Raw genomic sequence first — 22,803 nt, 5'->3', positions numbered from 1 at the left:
ATCACTCTGGGTAAACAATCTTCATATTGCATTCTGCTTTTGCGCAACACAGGCACAGCAAATGAGATAAGAATTGTGTTTTCTTTCTCTGATGTTCAGAGAATGTGAAACCCAGAAATATTCTTGGGAAGAATCGTGCCTTGCTTTTCTCTGTGAAGAGAAATGTGGTGACACAAAAAGGCTGGGATCAACTCGTTTTGGTGGGTGCTCAGCTAAGAGCTGAGGAAACCCCAGAGCTGTTTCTCCCAGGGATGGTGGCTGTGGGACACAGGGGTCAGGCTGGGTTCTGGGATGGAGAGTGGAATGGAGAGTTTGTCCTCAAAACTGGGATGCGCAAGCCCAGTGAGGGAACACGTATAGCGGTGTTGGCTGGTGCGAAGCCCAGGAAAGGGTAAGATCCACCACAGCCCCGTTCTCCCAGCACTGCTCTTGTGTTTCTCTGCAGGTTAGCAAACGGGCTGGAGGGAGTGCGGATCGAGAGCAAGGGCCGCCTGTCCACGCTGACCTTCTTCAACGTCTCGGAGAAGGACTACGGCAACTACACGTGCGTGGCCACAAACCAGCTGGGCAACACCAACGCCAGCATCATCCTCTACGGTAGGTGCTGGTTTTCTGCAGAAAGGTGAGGTGACAAGGAGGAATAAGAGAAGGAGAGTGAAGAGGAGGCATCTGGAGAGAAGGAGGATAAAGAAGATGAAGAGGAGTTTGAAGAGCATGATGAGGAGGATGAAGAGGAGTTTGAAGAGCATGATGAGGAGGATGAAGAGAAGGAGGCTGGCAGATGACCAGTGGCGGAGTGATGGAGCAGAGCTGGCTGTATTTGGTGTTCCTGGTGCATCGAGGTGCCAAACAGCACAAACCCCGAGCAGTGAGGTCCTGCCAGAGGATGCTCAGAGGACGAGATCTGTATCAGTCCAACACTGAGTGTACAGCACAGCTGGCCACAGTCGGCTCAGCCCTGGTCTTGCTGGAGCACAGGGGTGAGGAGGGAGCCTGGGACAGGTGAGAACACGCTCTGGGTGCATGGTGTGGGGTTTCCCTTGTTTGCTACAGGCAGGACTGCCAGCAGTGATCACGTTGTACTGGCAATAGCAGGACAGGTGACATCAGCCTGGGTGATTCAGGTGGCCAGGGCAGGGAGGTGTTTGAGGAATGGTGTCATCAAGGACAGCTGTCACTGAGGAAGATGGTGTGTACCTGTGGCATGTCCCTTTGGCATTCTGACAAGCCGAGAGAGCTGTCACAATCCAAGGGTGGACAGCAGGAGCCTGCCTTCCCACAGCAGGAGGGAGAGGATGGAAGTCAGGTAGCAGGCTCAAGGAGATGTTGACAGGGAGAAGAGTTTCCATACCAGCTTGGAGTCTGGATGGGTGGACACTGTGGGGGGAGCCTGTGGGGTGTTTGGTGTTTTGGGGTGGTGGGAGGGGCAGATCTTTGCCTTTGGTTGTGGGGCTGGGTGGCTCCTTCAGGTGTTTTCTGCTCCACTCTGTTCTGTTGTGTTTGGGTAGGGGTGGTCCAGGCCTTTCTATTCTAACCAGTTCTCTTCTGCCCTGGCCTGATTTCTTCTCTTTGGGTCCAAACTCTGGGTTCTGTTTCGTCTCCACTACTCCTCTTCTCTTCTCTTCTCTTCTCTTCTCTTCTCTTCTCTTCTCTTCTCTTCTCTTCTCTTCTCTTCTCTTCTCTTCTCTTCTCTTCTCTTCTCTTCTCTTCTCTTCTCTTCTCTTCTCTTCTCTTCTCTTCTCTTCTCTTCTCTTCTCTTCTCTTCTCTTCTCTTCTCTTCTCTTCTCTTCTCTTCTCTTCTCCTTTTCTCTTTTACCTTTTTGGTGAAGAAATTTTCCCAATATCCACTATAGTGCAGTATGCTATAATAGACTATATATAAAATACAAGATGATACAAATACAATGTAGTACATATTATTAATAATAATAATATCTCAATAATAAATATATATATATATGAAAGCAACTGCTATTCATATATTTAATAATAGTGTCATGTTGACATATATTATTATATATAAGCATATTATTCTTCATTATATATTATGTATTATACTCACAGTAATAAATTATAGAATCTCTAGTATACATTATTAGTTTTTGCATAATACAATATATAACTTACAATGTATATGAGGTATTTTGTATATATCTATGTTTTAGGGGTATAGGAGTTAAAGTGGCAATTCTGAATTGATGGTTGGATTTGATGGTCTTAAAGTTTTCTTCCAACCTTGATGATTCTATGACTGTAAATAGTAAATATTGTATTTATGATATTTAGTACATAAATAAGTACATTAAGTTTCCAATCCAGTTTTCCCAATATCCTTTTGTTTTTCTGTTTCCCTGTCCTGCTGGCACTCTTACATTGTCTCTTTCTCTGATGTGAGACAAAATACCATCACCTAAGTATCTTTTTTCCATGACTTGAAACCAGACTAAAGAAAAAGTTGCAGTGGAGGTAACTCCTTGTACTCAGAAGGGGACAGGATTAGGAATTTTTGGTTTTGTTCCAAGCTATTATGTGGTTATCTTTTATTTGACAACATCTGTTTTCAGGCATTTTTCCTTCTCTCAGCAGATAGTGTTGCTCTTTACACACTCCTCCTGTGACAGCACAGCAATCCTCTCAACAGTTATTAATTGATGCCAACATGCAGGGAAAACAAAATTTCACCTTGTTTTAATAAATTAATCCCACAAACACGTCCAGCAGGCTGAAGTGAAGTACATTAGAGGTGATTGCATAGATGGCAAAACAGGGATATTAAAAATCATCCATAAAAAGGAGCCCAGTCCTGTGGCTCTCCTTGCCTTGTAGCAGCTCCTGTTAGTAATGGTCTGTTCAATGGAATGCTAATATTCCTCTAATCCTTGTTTTATAAAAGGAAGATTAGGAAAATATTTACAAGTGAGACAGCAAGAAAAAGCATTAGGAAGGAAAAGTTAAAACTTAAAATGTTCCAATTTTTTTTCATGTGGGTATTTAGCTGCACCAACACTGAAGCCTAAATTTGTCTTTGAAAGGATATTGGCACATCCTTTGGATATTGCTGTGTGAACACTCAGGTTACCTAAAGCTATTTTAATTTCATAATTTTTAATGGAGAAAAAGGCAAACATTCATATTCTATTTCCCCCCCTTCTTGCAAGAGTGTATTGAGTGAAGCACACTGGAGCAGTGAGGAGCAAGCAGGCCATGGAGTGAGCTCAAAAAGGAATTTAAGCAGGTGGGATTCCATCCCTCCTCAAGGATTGCGCTTTTTTCGTTTCGTGAACATGTTGTGAAATTCAACAGCTTGTCTGTCAAAACTGCAGTTTCTTGGAAACACAGGGGAGAGTGGAAAAGATGGGCTCTGTGGAGAGATTCTATTTGGGTATGTGCGTGGTGTTTCTTGGACAGTCTCTACCAGCCTTTGCCAAAGGGGAGAGGAGCACAAGTGGTTGGAAATCTGCTATTTCTTTTATTTAAAGATTTCATGTCTGGGTTCACTTTTTGATGAGGACATTGCATTTTGTACTTGCTATTTATATATGGAGATAGGGGCGGGAAAAGATCACCCAAACCTGGATCTTTACATCTCTTTAAAGTGCAATGTGTCCCTCAGTCACCAAAGGAAATTCCCCCAAGCCCCCACTCCAGACTGGGAGCTCTGGGACCTTTTATTATCCCTTTCCATTGAAGAGCTATTGGAATAAAGAGAGATGTAGTTGTTTTATAAAAGATGCCATCTGCATTTTTCCAATGTTCAGGGTCTCATTTCTAGTATGTAATCTTTTTGATTGATGATTGGGTGAGTTAACTGAAAATAAGTTAAAATACCAAGTGTTAGATGTGATTTAAACCAATTATTCTATGGAGAGATAAAATCTTTTCATGCTTTATTGTGCACTCTCTTAAGAATCAGCAGCTTCAGACTAAATACATAAAAGCAAGGGAAAGCAATTATGTCTTTAAGAATAAGAGCCCTGATTCAATATTTAAAGACTGCTTGACTTAAAACACTTAAAATACAAGTCATAGAATCACCGAATGGTTTGGGCTGGAAGGGACCTTAAAGCTCATCCAGTTTCAGCCCTGCCATGGACAGGGACAACTTCCACTGTCCCAGGGTGCTCCAAGCCTTGTCCAACCTGGCCTTGGACACTGCCAGGGATCCAGGGGCAGCCACAGCTTCTCTGGGCACCCTGTGCCAGAGCCTCACTGCAAATATTTGAATTTTGCAAAAAGAGAATCAATGCAAAATATATGCAAAAAAAAAGGTAAGAAATAGCATCTTTGCCATGCTTTCCTATTGATGTGGAGTGCCTGTGATTGCAGTGATTTTCTGTGTTTATTTGTGCACACAAACACCAGTAATCTGACAAAACTAAGAGATATTAGGAGTGGAAATTAGTAAGGAGAGGAGAAGGAGGCAGTGCTGTATTCAGGCAGTATAAATATCTGAAGCAGGTCTTCTGTACAGGAGAGAAAGTAATTACCCCACACCTACTGTTGTGCATTACAGGAACTTCGAAGGGCAGGTGAATCTGTCCAACTGCTCTTTTGTGTCTGCCACCAGCAATGCTTTTTCGGGTCAAGGGAGCAGCTCACACCTCATTTCATCATTTTTCAAGTTGCCACCTGCCATTATTAATAGCCCACAAAAAGGCTGAGATATGTAAGCTCCATAGATGCTGTAAAAGAGTCTGGGAATTGCAATCCCCAGCTTCATTTTGCTTCAGGAATGTGCTGGTGGACAGCTCAGGGGTTGGTGGTGACACACTGCTGTGCCATGGTGCCACGGCCTGCCTGGCTGGAAGCAGTGAGAGGACAGGACACTGTTGGGTGGGGAGTTACAAATGATTCAATTCTCTCTGCTCAACAATAAAATAATTTTTTTCCTGTTAATTGAGTGGATTATGCTGTGTGGATGTTCTGGGTAGGATCAGGGCAGATGTCCATCAGGTGCCTGATGCTGGGGCTGGCTGTGCTGGTTCCTCATGACCTTGGGCTGAGCCATCCATCCCCTCAGCATCTTCTGCTCCAAACACCTCTCAGGAAATGGCAACTCTTCCCTGGAGCTAGGCTGGGAGAGCTGGGAGTGTTCACCTGGAGGAGAGATGGCTCTGGGGAGACTTGAGTCCTATCCAGTGCCTAAAGGAGCTCCAGGAGAGCTGGAAAGGGCTAACTCATGGGGTTAATTTGGGTTATTTGGTCAACTAGTTGGGATTTGGAGCTACCTGGGACAGACTCATTTTCTGTAGGGGACTTTATGGGTACTTTAGATCATCGGGTTACTTTGGCTCAATCAACTAACATTTGGTGTTACTGTAGATTATTGAGGATAACTGAGGTCAAACTTGTTCTGGGCAGAGCACTTTGAGGTTACTTGAGATCAGCCAGTTAATATTTGGGGTTACTAGAGGTTGCTGGGGTTACTAAAGGTCATTGGGGTTACTAGAGGTCAAATTTGTTCTGTGCAAAGCACTTTGAGGTTACTTGAGGTCATTATTTGAGGTCAACCAGTTAATATTTGGGGTTACTATAGGTCATTGGGGTTACTAGAGGTCATTGGGGGTTACTTGAGGTCACCTGGCTTGTATTTGGGGTTACCTGAGGTCAAACTTGCTCTGTCCAGAGCAATTTGAGGTTACTTGAGGTCATTGTGGGGTTACTTGAGGTCAACCAGGTAATATTCGGGGTTACTTTAGGCCATTGGGTTTACTAGAGGTCAAACTTGTTCTGCGCTGAGAACTTTAATGTTGCTTGAGGTCATTGTGGGGGTTACTTGAGATCATTTTGGGGTTACTTGAGGTCATCCAGTTACTGTTTGGGGTTACTATAGGTCATTGGGGTTACTGGAGGTCAAACTTACTCTCTACAGAGCACTTTGGGGTTACTTTAGGCGATTTGGGTTACTTGAGGTCAGCCAATCAGCATGGCATTATTTGAGGTCATGTTCCATCTCTGGGGACCATGCTGGGCTTTGCTGAGTTCAGCCATTTTTCTTGTTCCAGTATTTGAGGTCACCAACTCCAGCAGTGACAGCAGAGCTTCGACCTGACTTTGTGTCCCTGTCACAACTCCTTCTGTTCCATTTCACACCAAGGAACCCCCGTGTGCTGCTGCTGTGTCATGCCTGGCCCCCATGGTGCCAGTGTTGTGTCAGTCCCACCCTCACCCTGGTGACTTTGAGTTCTCTAGGCACCATGAGTTGCTCATGCCAGGCTCCCTGGCCCTTCCCTTTGGCCCCTGGCCCCAGCTGTGCCTCCAAATTCCATCCCACCCATGTCCTGTGAGCACCTGCCCCTCTTGGCCTGTTTGCACACAAGACCCTCCTGCATTCAGGTTTTTTTGGGAGAAGATGTAGATCCTGAAGGTCTGGAGCAGAGTGAAGCTCTCTAGCTCCATCTCTTTTGGCTGGTACCCCTGGATCTCTGTGTCCCTCTGTCCGTACCATACTTTACCTTGTGCAGCTGCAGATCTGCTGAGATATTTCAAAGACACCAAAGCAGCATAAAACCTTAAACCAGGCTTTATTAGACAATCATTAACATGGCACATCACCCAGGGTTAAGCTTTAATCATCATCCACACACAGGTAAATAATTAGTCTTTAATGAACTTGGCCTAAATTAGCTGTAAATTAGAATCTCAAATAGGAGCAGTTTCATGGGGGGGGGGCAGAGGTTGTGCCATGGCACTGGGGTTTGGGCAGCTTGGGAGGTGAGGGGCAAAAGCTCCCTTCATGTCTTGGTGAATTAAGCCAGAGCTGAAGTGGGATATCTTCTTTTTCCTCAGTATTTATCAGAGTTCTCTTCCATCTTCCTGTGAAGGGATGAGGGACAACTCCTTCTTCTTCTTCACTGAGATGTTTTATTTTGTAGGATTTTTTTGCAGCACATTCCCTCTTATCGCTGTTTGCCTTCACCTATTATCTTTGCCTCTTATGCATGTATTTTTTTTTTCTTTTTCACACTTTTATTTCCACTTGGTCCCTATATTTCACACTTGTCTTCCTGTGTTTGGTACTTACTTTGTGTTTTCTCTTAACTATTCCATGAAATGCCAATTGCCAACTTTGCTATTAGATGCTGTAAATAATCTATATATTATACTATAATGCTATATTATACTATAGTCCTAGAGTATAATATATAGCATAAATATTATATATAATAATATATAATCTATATATTATACTATAGTCCTATAAAATGCTTACCTACCATCACTGCTCACATTACCATAGAGTTCCAGGGTCTGTGTTTGTGGCAAGCCTTAGATCTTGCTCAGCTTGTGTCTCCTTTTTTGGGTGCAAGAAGCCACCACTTTTTGCTCCTTGCTCTGTGCTGGGTGTCTGTTCAGTCACAGGGGTGAACATCCCTGTTGGAGCCTTCTTAGAATCAAAATTTGAGTTGGAAGGGACCTTTTAAAGGTCATTTAGTGCAACCCCCCCTTCAATGAGCAGGGGCAGGCCTTGATGGACCATGCAGTTACCTGAGGGAAAATATCAGGAAAAATGTCATCCTGGGGAGGTTGCCAAGACTTACTCCAGGTGCCTCTGCTCTCAGACATGGGTTATGGACAGGCTTCCCCCAGATTTCCTTCAGTTATTGCTGTCCTCAGACATGAAGAATTGATCAGGCTTTCCCCCATTAGCTGCTGTTGCAGACCATGAGAAGCAGAGAGGAACTGCTGTCTTTTCCTGAGCCCTCTAGGAAAGAGAAGCTCCAGCAGCACCCTGAGTGTGGGCATGTTCCCTTCCTGTTTCTCCTGAGTCCTGAAAATGAAAAGCAGCAAGAGACACATTCTAAATTCTTCATCTCCATGCACCTGTTTCTCACCTGGAGAAAGGTGGATGTTGCAAAAAATTGGGAGAAGTGAAGTGGAAGGCATGAGAATACTGTCCTGCACAGAAAGAAGGCAGCAAAAGAAATAAAAGCTATTTTTTGGTGCATGTGAAGGCACTGCTTAGCTCTGTAAGCATTTGTGCTATTCCCATGGCTCACTCCAAGACAGGCTAAGAAAATCCATTCACCACAGACCCACTGATTCCTTCTGACCTTTGCATTCAAGATCTTAGGAGAGAAACAAAATCCCAACCTTGCCATCCATACTCAAATCAAGATCTCAAAAAAATCTAAGGTTGCCTCAAGGAGAAGGAAGGAAATGGCCAGGAAAGGAAGAAAATAGCCAGAAAAGTAGACAAAAAAATAAATCAAGAGGAAGAAAACTAAAAGCAAGCAATAATAAATGACTGCAATAATAAATAAGCTGAGTAGGGGCAGCCAGAGTCCAGGTGCACTCACACCTCAATGCCCAGGCACTGGGGTTTGAGCAAACAGAGCCAAAATATTTGCTGGGATGGCATGGCTAGGAGCCTCAGCTGAATTCTCTGCCTGTCCTAGTGGGAGTTGTCCCTTTCCCATAGAGAGTGACAGTTCAGAGAACACAGGAGTCACAGGCAGCCTGTGATGAAATGTGCCATCTGCCCTGATTTTGTGATTGTATCTAATTACTACTGTATTTTGTCTCTGTATCTTTATTCTTGTCTCTTCTGTAGAGTATCTTTACAATCTTTACAAGGCCAAGCTGTCTGATACCAGAATACATTCTTCCACAGTAAAGAATAAATTGAAGAGAAAATGTTTGTTTTCTTTTTTTTTTTTTCTAGTAATGACCCAGCATTTTTAGTTTTATTTCCTCCCTGTATTAGGTGACTTATCTATTTGGGAGCTCTCCAACTCAACCACAATGCAATTGCTTTAGGATAGATTATGAAATTTCTGAAAGTGTCATTAAATCAAAGCCAATAACCAGTGCAGAACTGTGAACTAGAAAATAGTGATAAGAATTAGTCACACATTAAAATCCACATCTATAGATACTAGAGAAAGGCACCAATTTAGCAGTGTTTGGGCAGGTGTAAATACATAAAGGTTTAAGGCTAACGAGTATTCAGTATTAAATCTGCAGAAATGTTCACTATTTTTATGATTTTGGATGATGTGCTGAGCTGCTGCCATTGGTTTGAGGGGTGAAAACCAAAGAAGAAGGAGCAGTGACAGGTCTGAGAAAACCAAGCTAAGAATCCCTTTCTATTCTACCTGCCCCTAACAAATGTGGGTTTCCACTTGTCATATCACAAGGTCTGTTCAGCAAGGAAATGTCTGATTATGGCATAGTTTTACCCCTCCTGGATGATCATGTGCTCTTATAATCAATTTTGTTTGAGCATGGGCATGACACAGCTTCTTGCTCATCACTCAATCTTCCCATCATTTCCTTCACCTTCTGGCAGTGCTTGGATTTAACATCTCAGACTCTCCTTTGCCTCTTCCTGAATTAAGATAAATGCTCACAAAAAATCAGTAGATAAAAAGACAAGGAATAACACCATCCTGAGGAAATTATTGTAACTGGATATGATTTCATAGAATCACAGAATGATTTGGGTTGGAAGGGGCTACAGGAGAGCTGGGGAAGCACTTTTGATAAGGGCATGGACAAGGGGGAAATGGATTTAAACTGAAAGAGAATGAGTTTAGATTAGATACTGGGAAAAAAATTCTTCAATTTGAGAGTGGTGAGGCCCTGGCACAGGTTGCCCAGATAAGCTGGGGCTGCTCCATCCCTGGAAGTGTCCAAAGCCATTTGGACAGGGCTTGAAGCAACCTGAGATAATGGAAGGGTTCCTGGCCCATGGCAGGGGGTGGGACAAGATGGTTTTTAAGATCCCTTCTGACCCAAACCATTCTGAGATTCTAAGATGAACCCATCCCATGTGACTGCAGGCCTGAGAGCGTATTTACAAATGCATAAGAATCCCATTAACTTCACACTTCATCCATGCCCTGAGTTTTGATGGTAAGACAGCAGAGCACTTACTTTTCCATTTCTTCCCTTTCAGAATGCCAGTACTGGAACTCAGACCTGCGACTTCCTCAAATGCCTCTCCATGGCCATGGGGAGTGCAAACAGACCCATGGCCCTGTGGCAGAGTGTGTGGTGGCTGCCTCTGCTTCCCTCACTGTCTCATCCCATCCTGACTGGCCCCCTGTGTGCCCTGCAGCCCAAATAAAAGCCTTAACAAAAACCAACCAACCAAACAAACAAAACAACCTGCAAATCTCCACTCCAGCGGTGTAATCAGATGACCAGCCTCCTCCCTGCCTGACCTGCCTGCCAAGAACCCCCCAGCGACCCCAAAATGCTCCTGCATACCTGAGAGTCCACATCTGGACAAAGCCAATGATCTTTCGTTACCAGTCATGAGCTGTGCCACTCCAGAGCACCGAGGCCTCTGGTTCTGGTGGCTCTCACATGATTGTCTGCATCAGCACTCCCCAAGGAGGGCAACTTCAAACATGGTGGGGCTGGACTGACACCTGCCCAGAGCATCCTCCTCCTCCTCCTCATACAAAGACTGTGCCTGCCTTAAATGTTCCTCAAGCTCTTTGCAAACCTCCTCACCTCCTCCTCAGCACTGACAATGCTCTCCAAATGATGGACTAATCTACCACCCCTCCAAGGGGGAGCACAACACCGTGGTCAGCTTAGGGGTGGGAACTGCAGGGACAATGGGGAGGTGGGTTACCCTGCATCCCCTAAATGCAACTCAGGTGCTTTAATTAAGCTAGGACCTTCCAATTTACTAGACAGATGGGCTTTGATCCCATGATACTATTGTTAACAGCTAACCGTAACCAACAGGCCTCTGCCTAAGGTTCCCGTACATAACTAATGCACATCAATGAGCTTGCAACTTCACTAGAGAGCTGATAAGAAGAGGAATTGAACCTCTGTAAAAAGGACTACAGCCTAACGCTTATACACTCAGCGCTGTCGCATCATCCCAGCGCTGTCCCTAACGCTCTCCTTTCTCTTTCTCCTCTCTCCTCCACACAGGGCCTGGAGCAGTGCACGATGGCGGCAACGCAGCGTCCCGGGTGGCTGCCGGCCTCTGCCTCTGGGCCACCCTCCTCGCTCGCCTCCTTCTCGACTTTTGATAAGGGAGCGGAGGGTCCCGGGAGGCCTCGCCGCACCTCTCCCCCGCCGCGGGCTCGGCCGCCGCGCCGCCCGGGGACTCCTCTCCACCGGATGGGCGATGGATGCACCGGAGGACGGGCGGCGGTGCCGAGCGTCCGAGGATGGCCCCGTCTCCCACGTGCCGGGCTCGTCCTCGCCGCCGGTTACGCTGTACAGACCCCACCACGTGCCACCAGACTGTCACCCGCCACCGTCGCCCCGGGGATGTGGCCCGGCACGGACGTTGCTCCCCGTGGCTGCCTCATCTCCAACGCCGGGGGCACGGAGCCGTCGGGGCGGGTGCTGCCCTGAGCCTTCACCGGGATGTCCGTCTCGTCATCTCACTAAGCCGCCTATGCCCAAAAAGACCCCAAGGTTGAAGCCTCCTGGCTCTGCCTTCAGCCCTCTCGGTCCTGAATGTCAGTTCTCGTCGCCAAAGCTCCTCCCTAAGCACCCCGATGTCGCCAGCCAGCCCCCATCACCTGCCTCTGCTCCTGACAGGATGCTCTCTGGCCCTTTGGGAGAGGGTGACGCAACACAACCAGTTGTCCTTCAAGGGTAACACACTTCCCACTACTCTTTATTCCAGCTGACATCGTACCCCTGTGCTTCCCACTAAAACCCCCTCACCTTCCTGAGGACACAAGGCTGCTCTCCCAGGAATGTGAGCCCTGGGGACTGCCACCAGCCCTCCCAGAGACTAAAAGCCTTCTTGCTGCATCGGACAGCCAGGCCCTCACTCCTTGCTCCAGATCCCTGCCCACTCTGCTGCTGCCCCCCTGATGGCAGGGGCTGCCCCATGGCTCTCACCTTGATGCTCTGCCAGCACTTTTTAGGGAGGTTTCTCTGGGCTTGTTTTCCAAGCACTTTCCAACCTGCACATCAAAAGCACAGCACCACCAGCGTGGGGCAGAGGCACTGAACAACAGATCGAAACACCAGCTGACAAGGCCCTTTTGCTACAGCTCTGACGTTCATGACCGTCTGTATCTCTGCCCCTTGTGGGGCCCTGAGCTGCAATGTCCTCACTCTGCCTTGTCTCATGCCCATCACGTGTCCCTGCCTGAGGAAAGTCTGATGTGTCTGACCCTGTGGAGGAGGCCTGGGCTCTGTCAATTTGCTGTGCTGGCACAGCAGGGACAAGGATGGCTCCAATGCTCCCTGCTGGAACCTGCCTGTGACACCAAAATAGACACACCCAGACTCTGCCCTCTCTGCTTCTTTTAGCCACCCTGGGAGCTGCCACCTGTGGTGGCAGTGGCCATGTCATCTCCCCACAAAGGAATTGTGCTCCTGATAGCCTCGTGCACCATGGACCCCCTTGCCTGATATATTGTGGCATCCCTGAGCCTTCTTGTCACTCCATGGCCACCCAGGAATGCTTTGGTGCCACAGTGTGGGGATGGATGCTCCCATCCTGCTCCTGAAAAGTCACGCCTGGCACTGCACCCTATTGCTCTGACAGGGAGACTCGACCACAGCAAGGCAGTGAGCAAGCACACAGAGTGTTCCCTGTCCTGACCCAGCACCTCCCCGTGCCTTGTCCTGTCCTTCTCCCTCCATAAGTGACATGACTTAAGAACAACAGCCACGCACACGCTGTCTCCCCCCTGCAAACTCCGCTGCTGCCCAAACCTGCTTTCTGTGGCTGCAAGGAAGCTGGGGTGCCAGCCCTCGGCACACAAGATGGAAAAACCACCCTGAGCCAGAGGCCATGATGGGCCACCACAGTGTCCTCTATGCAGCTGTGCCCCTCCTCATCCCTGTTCTCAATGGGCTGCCCAGGACCTGCTACAAAATCTCAGTGGATGCTCCTGCCCACCCATCCTGGATGTTCAACATGTACCATGGCTGATTGACAAAAAGCAGGGCAGGGATTGCCCCAGTGCTGGCCTGAGGCTCTGGCTTACCTGGTGGACGGGGATCTGGTGTTGACTGGGTGAGTCCGCGTCCTGCGGTCCCTGCGGTGCTGCTCTGCTTCTCCGCTGGCATCCAAGAGAGGTGGCACTGTCAGTGATCTGGGTCCTGTCCCACAGCCCTGGGCATGTTTTTCACGTGGGGATGGCACTGTCTTCAGCCAGCACAGCACCACGCACATCCTTCCCCACATGCCGGCTCCAAAATACTGTGGGTGCAGGAGACACCTTGCCCTGATGCCTTTACTGGTCCTCACTGCCCCACAACCGCGCCCCGCTGCCACCCCGTGCCCTTTCCTTGGTCAGCCCCAAATTCCTCTGTCCCCACAGCAGAAACGCTGCAGAGTCACAGGGCAAGAGGCCACGGCGAATCGGAAAGTGGCGGCGACGAGATGCCACGACGCACACTGAGGCTGGCGGGCCTGGTGCCAGGGCTGCCCCCATCCCATCCTTGTCCCTGGCTCGGGTGGGCTCCCCTGTACCCTGCCGGGATGGCATTCGACTTTCTCGTGCCATGTAACGTGCCATTGTGAGGAACGTGTTGGCTGTCTGAGACCGGCCCCGCCGCAGCTCTGCCGGGTGCCAGACCCATTTGTGACCACTGCTCCCCATGTTCGGATGCCCAGGGGGTGGCTGGGTGCCCAGGGTGGGGGCAGTGTGGCTCTTGGGTCGCTCCTGCTGACGGCCGTGATGGCCGGTCTTGAGTTTCTGTCGATCATTGTATTCCAAGGGTGGCTATACTACCTGAGATTTGTGCATGTTACATTGTAGTTGTAACCTTTTCTAATTCGGCAAGAATAAGAGATGGTTGTGATTGTGCAGTGTATCAATAAAGTTTGACGAACTTTGTACCTTCGGGGCTTTGCTTCACGGGTCCCAAGCAGCCCAGGGAAGGGATGCAGTGCTGGGCACCTGCTGAGCTGAGCTGGGAGGGCTCCTGAGTGCCTGGGACTTCTGCCACTCCTGGGGTCCCCACCCAGCACTTGGCTGGACCCTCTTTTGATCGTCCCCTGTGACAGTGATGCTTGAAGCCCCACAGCTGGGGACCTGCTGCTGTTTGGGCCACCCTGCACCCCATCCATGCATCTCCCCTGGGAATCCACCAGTGAGTCTCAGCTCCTGCCCACCTCTGTCTGCTGATGAGTGATGAGCACACACCTGTTGATGAAGGCCCTGCAGGGTAAGGACTGTCTGAGTTCTCATCGCTCACCCACATTCCATGGAAGCAGCATGACTGGGGGCCTCTTCCATGACCGAGACATCCCCAGCATCTCCTCCATCATCTTGCAACAACTCTCACTCTGACAACTAAACCTGCCCCCGTGAAGGGATGCCTCTGCAGACAATGCACTCCCAAGGTTTGCTCCTGTTGTGATCTGGCAGTGTGTGACACAGACCAAACATCTTTGTCAAAGGACAAAACTTTGAGGACCAGGAGCAGAAGACTCGCAACCCTCAGCATCTCCCTGACAGGGCTGTATTCTGCAGGCTGTGCCCACCACTCCCAGGGGATGCCTTGCCTTTCCACACCATCAACCAGGAGAAAACATTCAACAAGCTCTTCTAGTGTGAGACCTGCTGCCAGGAGACTGGGGGTAGTGGAACTGTGGCAGACCCATCAGAGTCTTGCTCACTTTGAGACCTCCCTTCATCTTCCCCAACATGGGAATGAAAAGCCCAGTCCCAAGAGTTTTTCCCTGAACACCACAGCAAGCAAAAAGCTCCATCCCAGCACTGCTATGAGCTGCTGTGACCTTGCACATCAGGAACACCTCTGCTGTCTCCCTCAAGTGACCCCAGCAGACAGGTATGTACTTCCCAAACTCAACAACCTCCTGAGGGAAGGGATCTGGGAGGGATGTGTCACCTTGCCCACTTTCCTCAATGTCACCTGCAGTGAATCAAGCACTAATGGCCTCCATGGGAGATTCTGCTTTGAGCCTCTTCCAAAAACCCCACCCCATCAGGGAGCCAGGGCTGATTTGATGTAACTACAGGTCACAAAGCAACACTCACCCCTTGCATGTGTCATCTGGGTATCCCACCACTATCACAGCTTCCCTAATGCTTCCCATCTTCCCATGCCAGTTCTGCCTGATGCCCAGTGCTGGACCTGCTTTCACTGGAGTGAATACCTGCAGATGCCCAAATGCTCCTGCTCATGGCACATCCTGATGCCTCGTCTGCATTGCCCCCAGCACAGAGCACAGGGAGGCGATGCAGCCCCTGTCTGCCCATGTGATATCCTCCATCTCCCTTTCCTGGCTTGAGAGGGATGTTCCTCCATGGCCCTCAGCAATGCCCAACCTGTGCCTAAGGACATGGACCTCAGCTGCTACATCCAGGGGGAGGGAAGGCGTATGTCAGATCATGACCTCCATCCCTTCCCAGCACCAAGAGACACCCTTACCTATGTCAATAAATTATTACATTAATGCATCCATCGAGCCGCCTCTCTCTCTTTAAATTCCTCTTTGTCTGCTACTTTGGCACTCCTTGATCTCTCACCTAGAACACCAAAAAAGTTACAATTACAGAGAGGAGGTGAGGGAGAGAGCCCTCTTACCTCCATACCTATCCCTGGATCCCTCCCCATTACCCCCAAGCATCTGGGCATTGCCCCTCCTACCAGGTTTGCTCTACTGTGGCTGGCTGGTCCAACCTGGGAGTTGCAGGAGCTGCATAAAGACCAAACACCATCATCTCTGCCATCCTGAGCCTGCTACCTGTGCCCAGCTGTCCTGTCCCCACACTCTCAGTACCCTGTCCCTTCCTTGGGATATGCCACAAAGCCTGAGCATGGTTCTTCCCTTACCCAGTATCACCTGGATATTGCATGTCACACCTCAAAGCAACATCTTCCCATCCTCCTTCTCCATGCTCATTTCTTGGGTTACATCATAGGGTCAAAAAATAAAAAAAGCTCACACAAAACTGTCACACCATCAACAGCACCCAACTTCTGATCCTGCAAATGTGTCAGGTGACCTGAAGAAACCAGCACCCTGGAGGCAACAGTTGAGGATGAGGACCAAACTCAGTGAGCAACCTTCCAGCATCACCAAAAACCAAGACACTGACCAAGACAACGCTCCATGGACAGCAAAACGCACCTACACCCAAACAATCCTGCCGTGCTTTGCCTGTATGGAGCACTGCATGAGGGACCTTGTTCCCTGCACCCACCTCACATCACTCTGTCCCTCCTTCCCACGCAGGATTCACTTCAGCTGCTCCACAAGCATCCCCAGCAATGCTTTGCAGCTGGGCTAGAGAGCCACACCTGAGCTTAGGGGCACTGAGTGGGGTCCTGAGCTGGGAAATTTGGCACAGCTGTGCCCCACACTGTCTCCATCTACTCACCCAAGCCTTACCTGGGACAGCATTCCTGCTGGGCTCATCAGTGAGGTCCAGGGGCCATCTTTCCAATGCTCTCCTGCCCCATTGTGATGACTTGGTGCTCCCATCTGCCACCCCTCCCTCCAGCACTCCTCCCCACCTCCCTCCCCATTCCTGGTGGCGCAAGGGGAGAACGCGGAGTGGCCCTGGCCCCCGCGGCAATGAGCACCACAAGCAGACGGAGCGGCCACATGGAACAATCGTTTTAATGGATAGGCAGAGAGAGCCCCCTCGCCGCCTGCCTGCCCGCGCCCGGGCCCCCCGTGTGCCCCCCGCCGCCGGCCGCAGGGAAGGAAAGGAAATTGAAGGAGGAAAACCAATTGCAGGAGAAACCCCCGCTGAAATGGACGGCGAGGCAACAGGTCCTGCGCCTCGGCAGGGGCCGGTTGCTTCGTCTTCTTTTTCTCATTTATTTTGTGTTGTTTTTTTTTTTTTTATATATATATATATATATACACATATACACACACACACGCACACACACACACATATACATACACATATATATATATATATATATATAAAAATATATAAAACTGAGCTATATAGATCTCCCTCTGTCCCTCAGCTCGCTTTATTCCACCGCGAAAAGGCCGGGGCCACGCGGCAAAAAGCAACAGAGAGGGGCCCTGGTCCCCTGTGACCCTTTGTCCCCGGTGACCCGAGGGTGGAAAGGCGAGGGGGTTCAGGGATGTGTGACTGAGACGCTCGTCTCGTTGAGAACTGATACACACCTAACTCCATATACAGCATGCAGTAATGGCAGCGGAAGGACCCTGCTGGGAACTGTGGCTAGAACTCTAACAAAAAAGAAAATTATATATATATATATATGTATATTTATATATACTGTATATATATATCCCATAAAAAGATTCAGTATCTCCCTCCACCTCAACGCGCGGCGAGTATCATCTGTGCCCTCAGCAGGAACTGTCCAGATGACCGCTTTTGGGCCGGTTTCGGGGGTGTTTCAGCACAGGACTCCTCCTCATCCTCCTCGCCGGGCTCACAAACCTCCTTGGCTGGTCGTCTCCTCGGCAAACAAACTTCTCTCCGCTTGCTCCCCTTCTCCTGGATTGTTTTTTTTCCTCTTTTTTTTTTTTTTCTTTTTTTCCCCCTCTTTTTTTTGCATTTCTGTTTTTTAGGAACTAAGAGTTCTAGGCTCGTATCAGAAAATACAATTAATAAAATTAACCATGACTCAGAATCCCTTATCATTCACGATGTCCGTGGATGGTACGATGAAAGCGTGGCTCGACGCCGGTCTCCTTCCTCCCTTTCCTTTCGTGGTGGTGTGGTAACTGTTGAAGATCTATATATCTATACATATATATATGTATACATGGAGATATATATATATATATGTATATATATTCAGAAACACAAATGGCGGCACAGTCCATGAGAAGACGGGGAAATCTTGGCAAAGGAGAAAACCCGTGTGTCTGGATGGAGGGTCCCACGGGAGGGAGCAGGCGGGTGGCGGCAGTGAAGAGGACAGGGCAGGGGACAAGTGCCACACTCCAATGGCCCCATCCATCCTCCACGCTGGCCCGTGGCAGAGAACAACGAAAATGGGGGGAAAAAGTGGTAGGGGACAAAAAAATTAAAATAGGGTGGAAAAAAAAAAAAGACTCAGTCGCATTGCATCTTCAGCAGGAAGCCTTGGATTATTAATTTTTTCCCTTTTCTCTCCATTCCAAATTCCCGTTGTGGTTTATTTTTTTTTTTTTTTTTTTGCGTGTTTTTCCTCTCTCCCCCTCCCCCAGGTGGCCTGGCCGGATACTCTCTCAATTCTTATGATTATTTTCGGAAACGGTGAACACTTCTTCTTCTTCTTCTTCTTCTTCTTCTTCTTTTCTCCCTCTCCTTTCTGCTTGCGCTCGCTGGCCGTGGTCGTCGCTGCCGCTACTCCGCGGGCCGGCTCTCGGGTCAAAACTGGCGGGCGAGGTGGGCGAGCGGGAGGAGCAGCAGCCACGCGCAGCCGCTTCGCCGCCACGCGCCGTTGTTCCCGTCGTGCACTGCTCCAGGGCCTGTGGGAAGGGACAGGAATGCCCGTGTGGTTGGTCATGAAGTCAACAAATAGCAGAAACCGTGAAATAAAGATTGAAACGATAAAAAAAAAATCACGCTATTTGGGGCCCCTGGTGGTGTTGCACGTGGTGGGGTTGCTCTGAGAGGTCTCTGGGTGTCCCCTTCCATCTGTGCTGTCTCAGGAACATGGGAACAGCCATCCCTGTCCTCACAAATGCTGATTTTTGGGACAAGAGCCTCTGCGGTCCCTTTTCAGTCTGAAGTCCCCATTTCAAGCTCACTTCCTGTGCATCACCACTGTCCAACCTCCCTCAGCCCCCTTCACCCTCCCCCAAACTGGTCCCAGTTTTACAGCCACACTTGTAGGGGAGATGACAATTACTGCCCAGCACATTCCGCCCACCCCAGGGCAATCACCCTGTTGCCATCCAGTGTCCCTTGGGAGGGACAGTAACCACCTGCCCACCCTGCAGAGACACCACCAGCAGCAGCGTTACATTGAGGACTTGGTGTTTTGCACCTCTTTAGAGTCTCTGTGGGGCTCAGTATGGGCCCAGACCACCTCAAGGAGATGGGATGAGGAGGGTCAAGAAGAGCCAAGCCCACCCATCTATGGGGACCACAAGAAGCAATGAGTTCAAAGCTCACTGTGGGAAAGGATGTGGAGGGTGTCTTGGACAATGGCTTTCACCAAAACACCCATCTTTTCACAAAATAGTTGGCCCAGGAGATGACTAAGTTGGAAAAAGACCTCAGGAAGGCATCCACACTCATGTCTTGTGGACACAGGGCTGACCACAAGGTCTGATTCACAACTGCTTTTGAAACCCCAGGACATGTCCCCTCACTTCAAAACCTGACCGGGGCACTGAGCATCAGTAACCATCTGGCTTCCCACCAGTAACACTCTCCACCCACTCAGACACCTCACACCTCACAGATCCAGGTCTCACACACTGCCTCTACAGACATCTACAAGTCATCCCAAGGACTGACCACTCAATTCATGAAAAATCAAGATGCCACCAAGCCAGTTGGCCAGACAGTAAGATTGCACAGCAGAGAGCTGGCTGTCCTGGTCAGGAATAACACCAGGAGGGGGGCCAAATGCCTGTCCACCCCTATCTCATCCCATAAAAAACACACTAGAAGCATCCCAGAGGAGGAAGGACCTGCCACAAGGCCACTTACACAGTAGCACTGGGAAAGCAGCCCAAAGACATCCCTGCTGTGCCCTGGCAATGGGGACAGAGCGAGACACCATGGGATGGGGACAGGCATGCAGAGGGCACAGACCACCACCAGACAGGCACAGCAGGCTGGCAGGGAGGGGGCAGGATGGGAGGGTGGCTAAGAAAGCCCTGATTCATCCCTACACCAGTGAAAGCAGTGGGGCTGTGGGGCAGGAGATCCAGCTGGTGGGTGCTGTGGCTCCCACTGAGATGAGCTGTGGTGGGAGCCAGAGGGGCCCAAGGGGAACAGCAGGGGAAGCACTCGCATTGTAGGGAACCCCCAGATTACTGACCTTTCCAGGGTGTCAGAGCGGTAGTTGTCTCTTCTAAAAATTAAAGAACAAGGGAAAGTTAAGGCAAAAGGGCAATGGAAAGCGCAGGCTCGAGACACCTCCCTCAGCCTGCCCTTGACCTGGGGTGGGAAAACCAGTGGATGGGGTAGAAATGGGATCTGATTGCCCAAATCACACCCCACTGCTGTGGGGCCGTGGTCCCCTCGCCTCTAAGTGAGATGAATATGGGAGCTCAGAGCTGGCAAAGCCTGTAGCTGCACCCTGTGCAAAAGGCAAAGCACAGGGGCTGGGATGTGGGGATGCACGGGGTTCAGCTATCCCCTGTGAGTTCAGGGCCCATCCCTCTTGCTAATCCTGCAACATCCCAAAAAGATTTATGGCCTGACAGCTGCCTCTGGGAGCAACATAGACTGTGTGATGGGTGAGAAGCAGAGGGTTGGTTTTTTTCCCCAACTCCACAGAATGATGTGGTTTCCCTGAGCACTCTATCACATCCCAGACAGCACCAAATGAGCCGCTGAATGAGACGGCAGCTCTGGAATAAGGAGTGCTACATGTTAAATAAAGCACTAGTTGACCTCCATGAAAAATTAGATTAAAAAAAGGATTAAAAGATGAACGCTACATTAGCCTCTCTCACAACCCTAAAAAGGCTCATGTCACGCTACCTGCACAGATGAAACCTCCATTTGTGGGGGAAAAACTCCAAAACACTCAGCTTCAGGGAAAAGGGGCCACTCACAAAATTGTCCCCCAAAACCTCACAGAAGAGACATTTCTCATGCACAGGTAGTGCAGCCACCGCATCCACTTCCCTCTTATCTTGCATTAAATAAATGAACAAATATATTGATAAATAAAGACACATTAATCCCCAGATTGAAGACACCAGTTGCTTAGGGACGGGTGAGCTTGGCCCTATGATGCCTGGGGCCATCATAACCCTGGTAATTAGGGAATGATTGTTCCTGGGGGTGCTGGGGAGCTCTGTACCAGGAGATGGGGACCCCCACATGTCACAGTCTCCTCTGGGAACTGTCACCCCCCCAAGGGGACTCAATTATTAAAGACCGAGCAGATCATTCAATCAATGGAGCCTTTATGGAAATTATGGGTGGTCAAAGGACTCTGATTTTGCTCCCTGATGGGATTCACAGCCAGACCTCAAAGCTAAGGGGAGAACATAAAATAACCTTAGGCTTTTGTGGGATGCTTCCCAGCCTCCCACCTGACACTGCCATCATAGCATGAGTCCCACAGACAGGTCGGAACCCAAGGAACCATGAGCTCTTCATCAGGGAGATGCCATCTTTACTTATAGGCTATTCATCCAGCCTGGATCTGCAGATGCCAAACTGAAGGCTCCCACTAATCAAGATTTTAACCTCATAAACGCATTGGAAAGCTGCAATATCACAGCTAAGAATGTGCCTCAGGCTATGCTGAGCACTTGGCACGGCCTCCCTATGCCAGCAAAACAGGTGGAGCCAGGCCTGGGTGGCTTTGCAGTGCCAGAGGTGTTGGCATCCCTAAAACATGGGGTTATTGGATTGCCAGGAAGGCTGATGGGGCACAGAACTGAGATAGTTCCTAAGCAACGGCAATGATGGCTTAGCACAGGTGAACCTTCATCACATGCAGCTTGTACTTTACTGGGGGACAAATGGATCTGAGCATGCAATATGGGATGAACTCCTCTGTCATGGGTCAGGGGAACCTGGCACAGCTGCCAGTACCAGTGGCAGGGGAGGATAAGCCTGTCCTGTGATGCCATCCTGACCTCACAGCTGTAGTGTGGCCCCTAGAAAAGCCTGACATCTCCTACCATCCTTAAACTGCACCCTTGGAATCCATCCAGCCCCTTCCCAGGACATGGACAGCATTTCCCAGGGTCTCCAGATGCCTCTCACTGCCCTGGCACAGTCCAGAACCCAGAACATACTGTGAGACTGCTCCCTATCCTAACATACTTCGTACGGCCGGGACACAGACTGCCCTGAAGGACCTGGGGATGAGGAAGGCTCATCTGTCCCTCTGCTCTGCTCCCTCTGACTGTACAAGAACAAGAGACAAGGAGATGATCAGGCACAACATGCAGGTGGCAAGGAGGAGGACAATGTTGGGGAGAGGTTGGAGGTCCCCAGTCCCCACTTGTCCTGCATGCTTCAGCTGCAAGAACCACACACCCCACACCCCAGCAGGGAAATATCCCCAAGCAGTGGCCAGGGATGAGATCTGTCATCCATTCCTGACTCCTGGAGAGCACAGCCCCTGCTCTGGTTTCGCTGCCACCTGAAGAGGTTTGACAAATATCTCAATCAATCACAGCCCTTCCCATCCGTGGGCAGTACCAGCATTGCTCTGATCCCAGCTCCAGCATGCAGGGAAAACAGTCCTGGGACAAGGCTACAAACCTTCTCCTCCTTCCTGCCCTCCACACCTTTCCATCTCCCTTGGCACCTCCTGCTTGGCAGGAGCAGAAAACATGGCCTAGAAGGTGATGGAGCAGGGAGCCTGTTTGTTCTCACATGGGAATGGGGCATCAGTGACACTGAGCAGCATCTCTCCTCTCATTTATCGACACAGGGGGATGCCTTCACACTGAGGCTCTCTCAGGTACTCATCAAAGCAAGGAGATGGAAACCTGCAGCCAGCTCCTAACTTTGCATCCATGGCATGTCCCAAACACAGTGACAAACATCTCTGAATGGTGGGGGACACTGGACCTGGATCAGGAGGCAGCTCTGGAGGTTCTCCCCTTCCCAAGGACTCACCACAACCTCCAGCCCACGTGCCAAGGGCAGAAAGGACCAGCAGCAAATACACATCTCCCCCAAAAGACATGGGATACCCTTCCCATGTCTCTCATTGTGAAGCCATTCCCCCTTCCAGGCTGATTCCCTCAGC

The 22,803-nt window shown here is 49.5% G+C and overlaps 2 protein-coding genes across 9 annotated transcripts in view; one reads left to right on the top strand and one right to left on the bottom strand.

Moving 5' to 3' along the window:
• Positions 1–13,786, top strand: part of LOC131093967 (opioid-binding protein/cell adhesion molecule homolog) — a 309,438-nt gene extending 295,652 nt beyond the window's left edge. For all 5 annotated transcript variants that reach the window (XM_058041411.1, XM_058041409.1, XM_058041408.1 and 2 more), the window contains 2 exons: positions 446–597; positions 10,900–13,786. In XM_058041411.1, coding sequence (XP_057897394.1) covers positions 446–597; positions 10,900–11,000 — 253 coding nt within the window. In that variant the 3' untranslated portion in view covers positions 11,001–13,786. The remainder of the gene's footprint in view (positions 1–445; positions 598–10,899) is intronic.
• A 2,733-nt stretch (positions 13,787–16,519) lies between these two features.
• Positions 16,520–22,803, bottom strand: part of LOC131093966 (protein CEPU-1) — a 395,330-nt gene continuing 389,046 nt past the window's right edge. For 3 of the 4 annotated variants that reach the window (XM_058041404.1, XM_058041406.1, XM_058041403.1), the window contains 2 exons: positions 19,897–19,929; positions 16,520–18,370 (listed from right to left, as the gene is read on the bottom strand). In XM_058041404.1, the coding sequence (XP_057897387.1) occupies positions 18,270–18,370; positions 19,897–19,929 (134 nt within the window). In that variant the 3' untranslated portion in view covers positions 16,520–18,269. The remainder of the gene's footprint in view (positions 18,371–19,896; positions 19,930–22,803) is intronic. The other variant, XM_058041405.1, reaches the window with a different exon arrangement.

This window comes from Melospiza georgiana, chromosome 27 (genome assembly GCF_028018845.1).
Source record: "Melospiza georgiana isolate bMelGeo1 chromosome 27, bMelGeo1.pri, whole genome shotgun sequence".
NCBI lineage: Eukaryota > Metazoa > Chordata > Aves > Passeriformes > Passerellidae > Melospiza > Melospiza georgiana.
The sequence above is the reverse complement of the archived record's forward strand: the minus strand, read 5'-3'. Positions and strand labels throughout refer to the sequence as shown.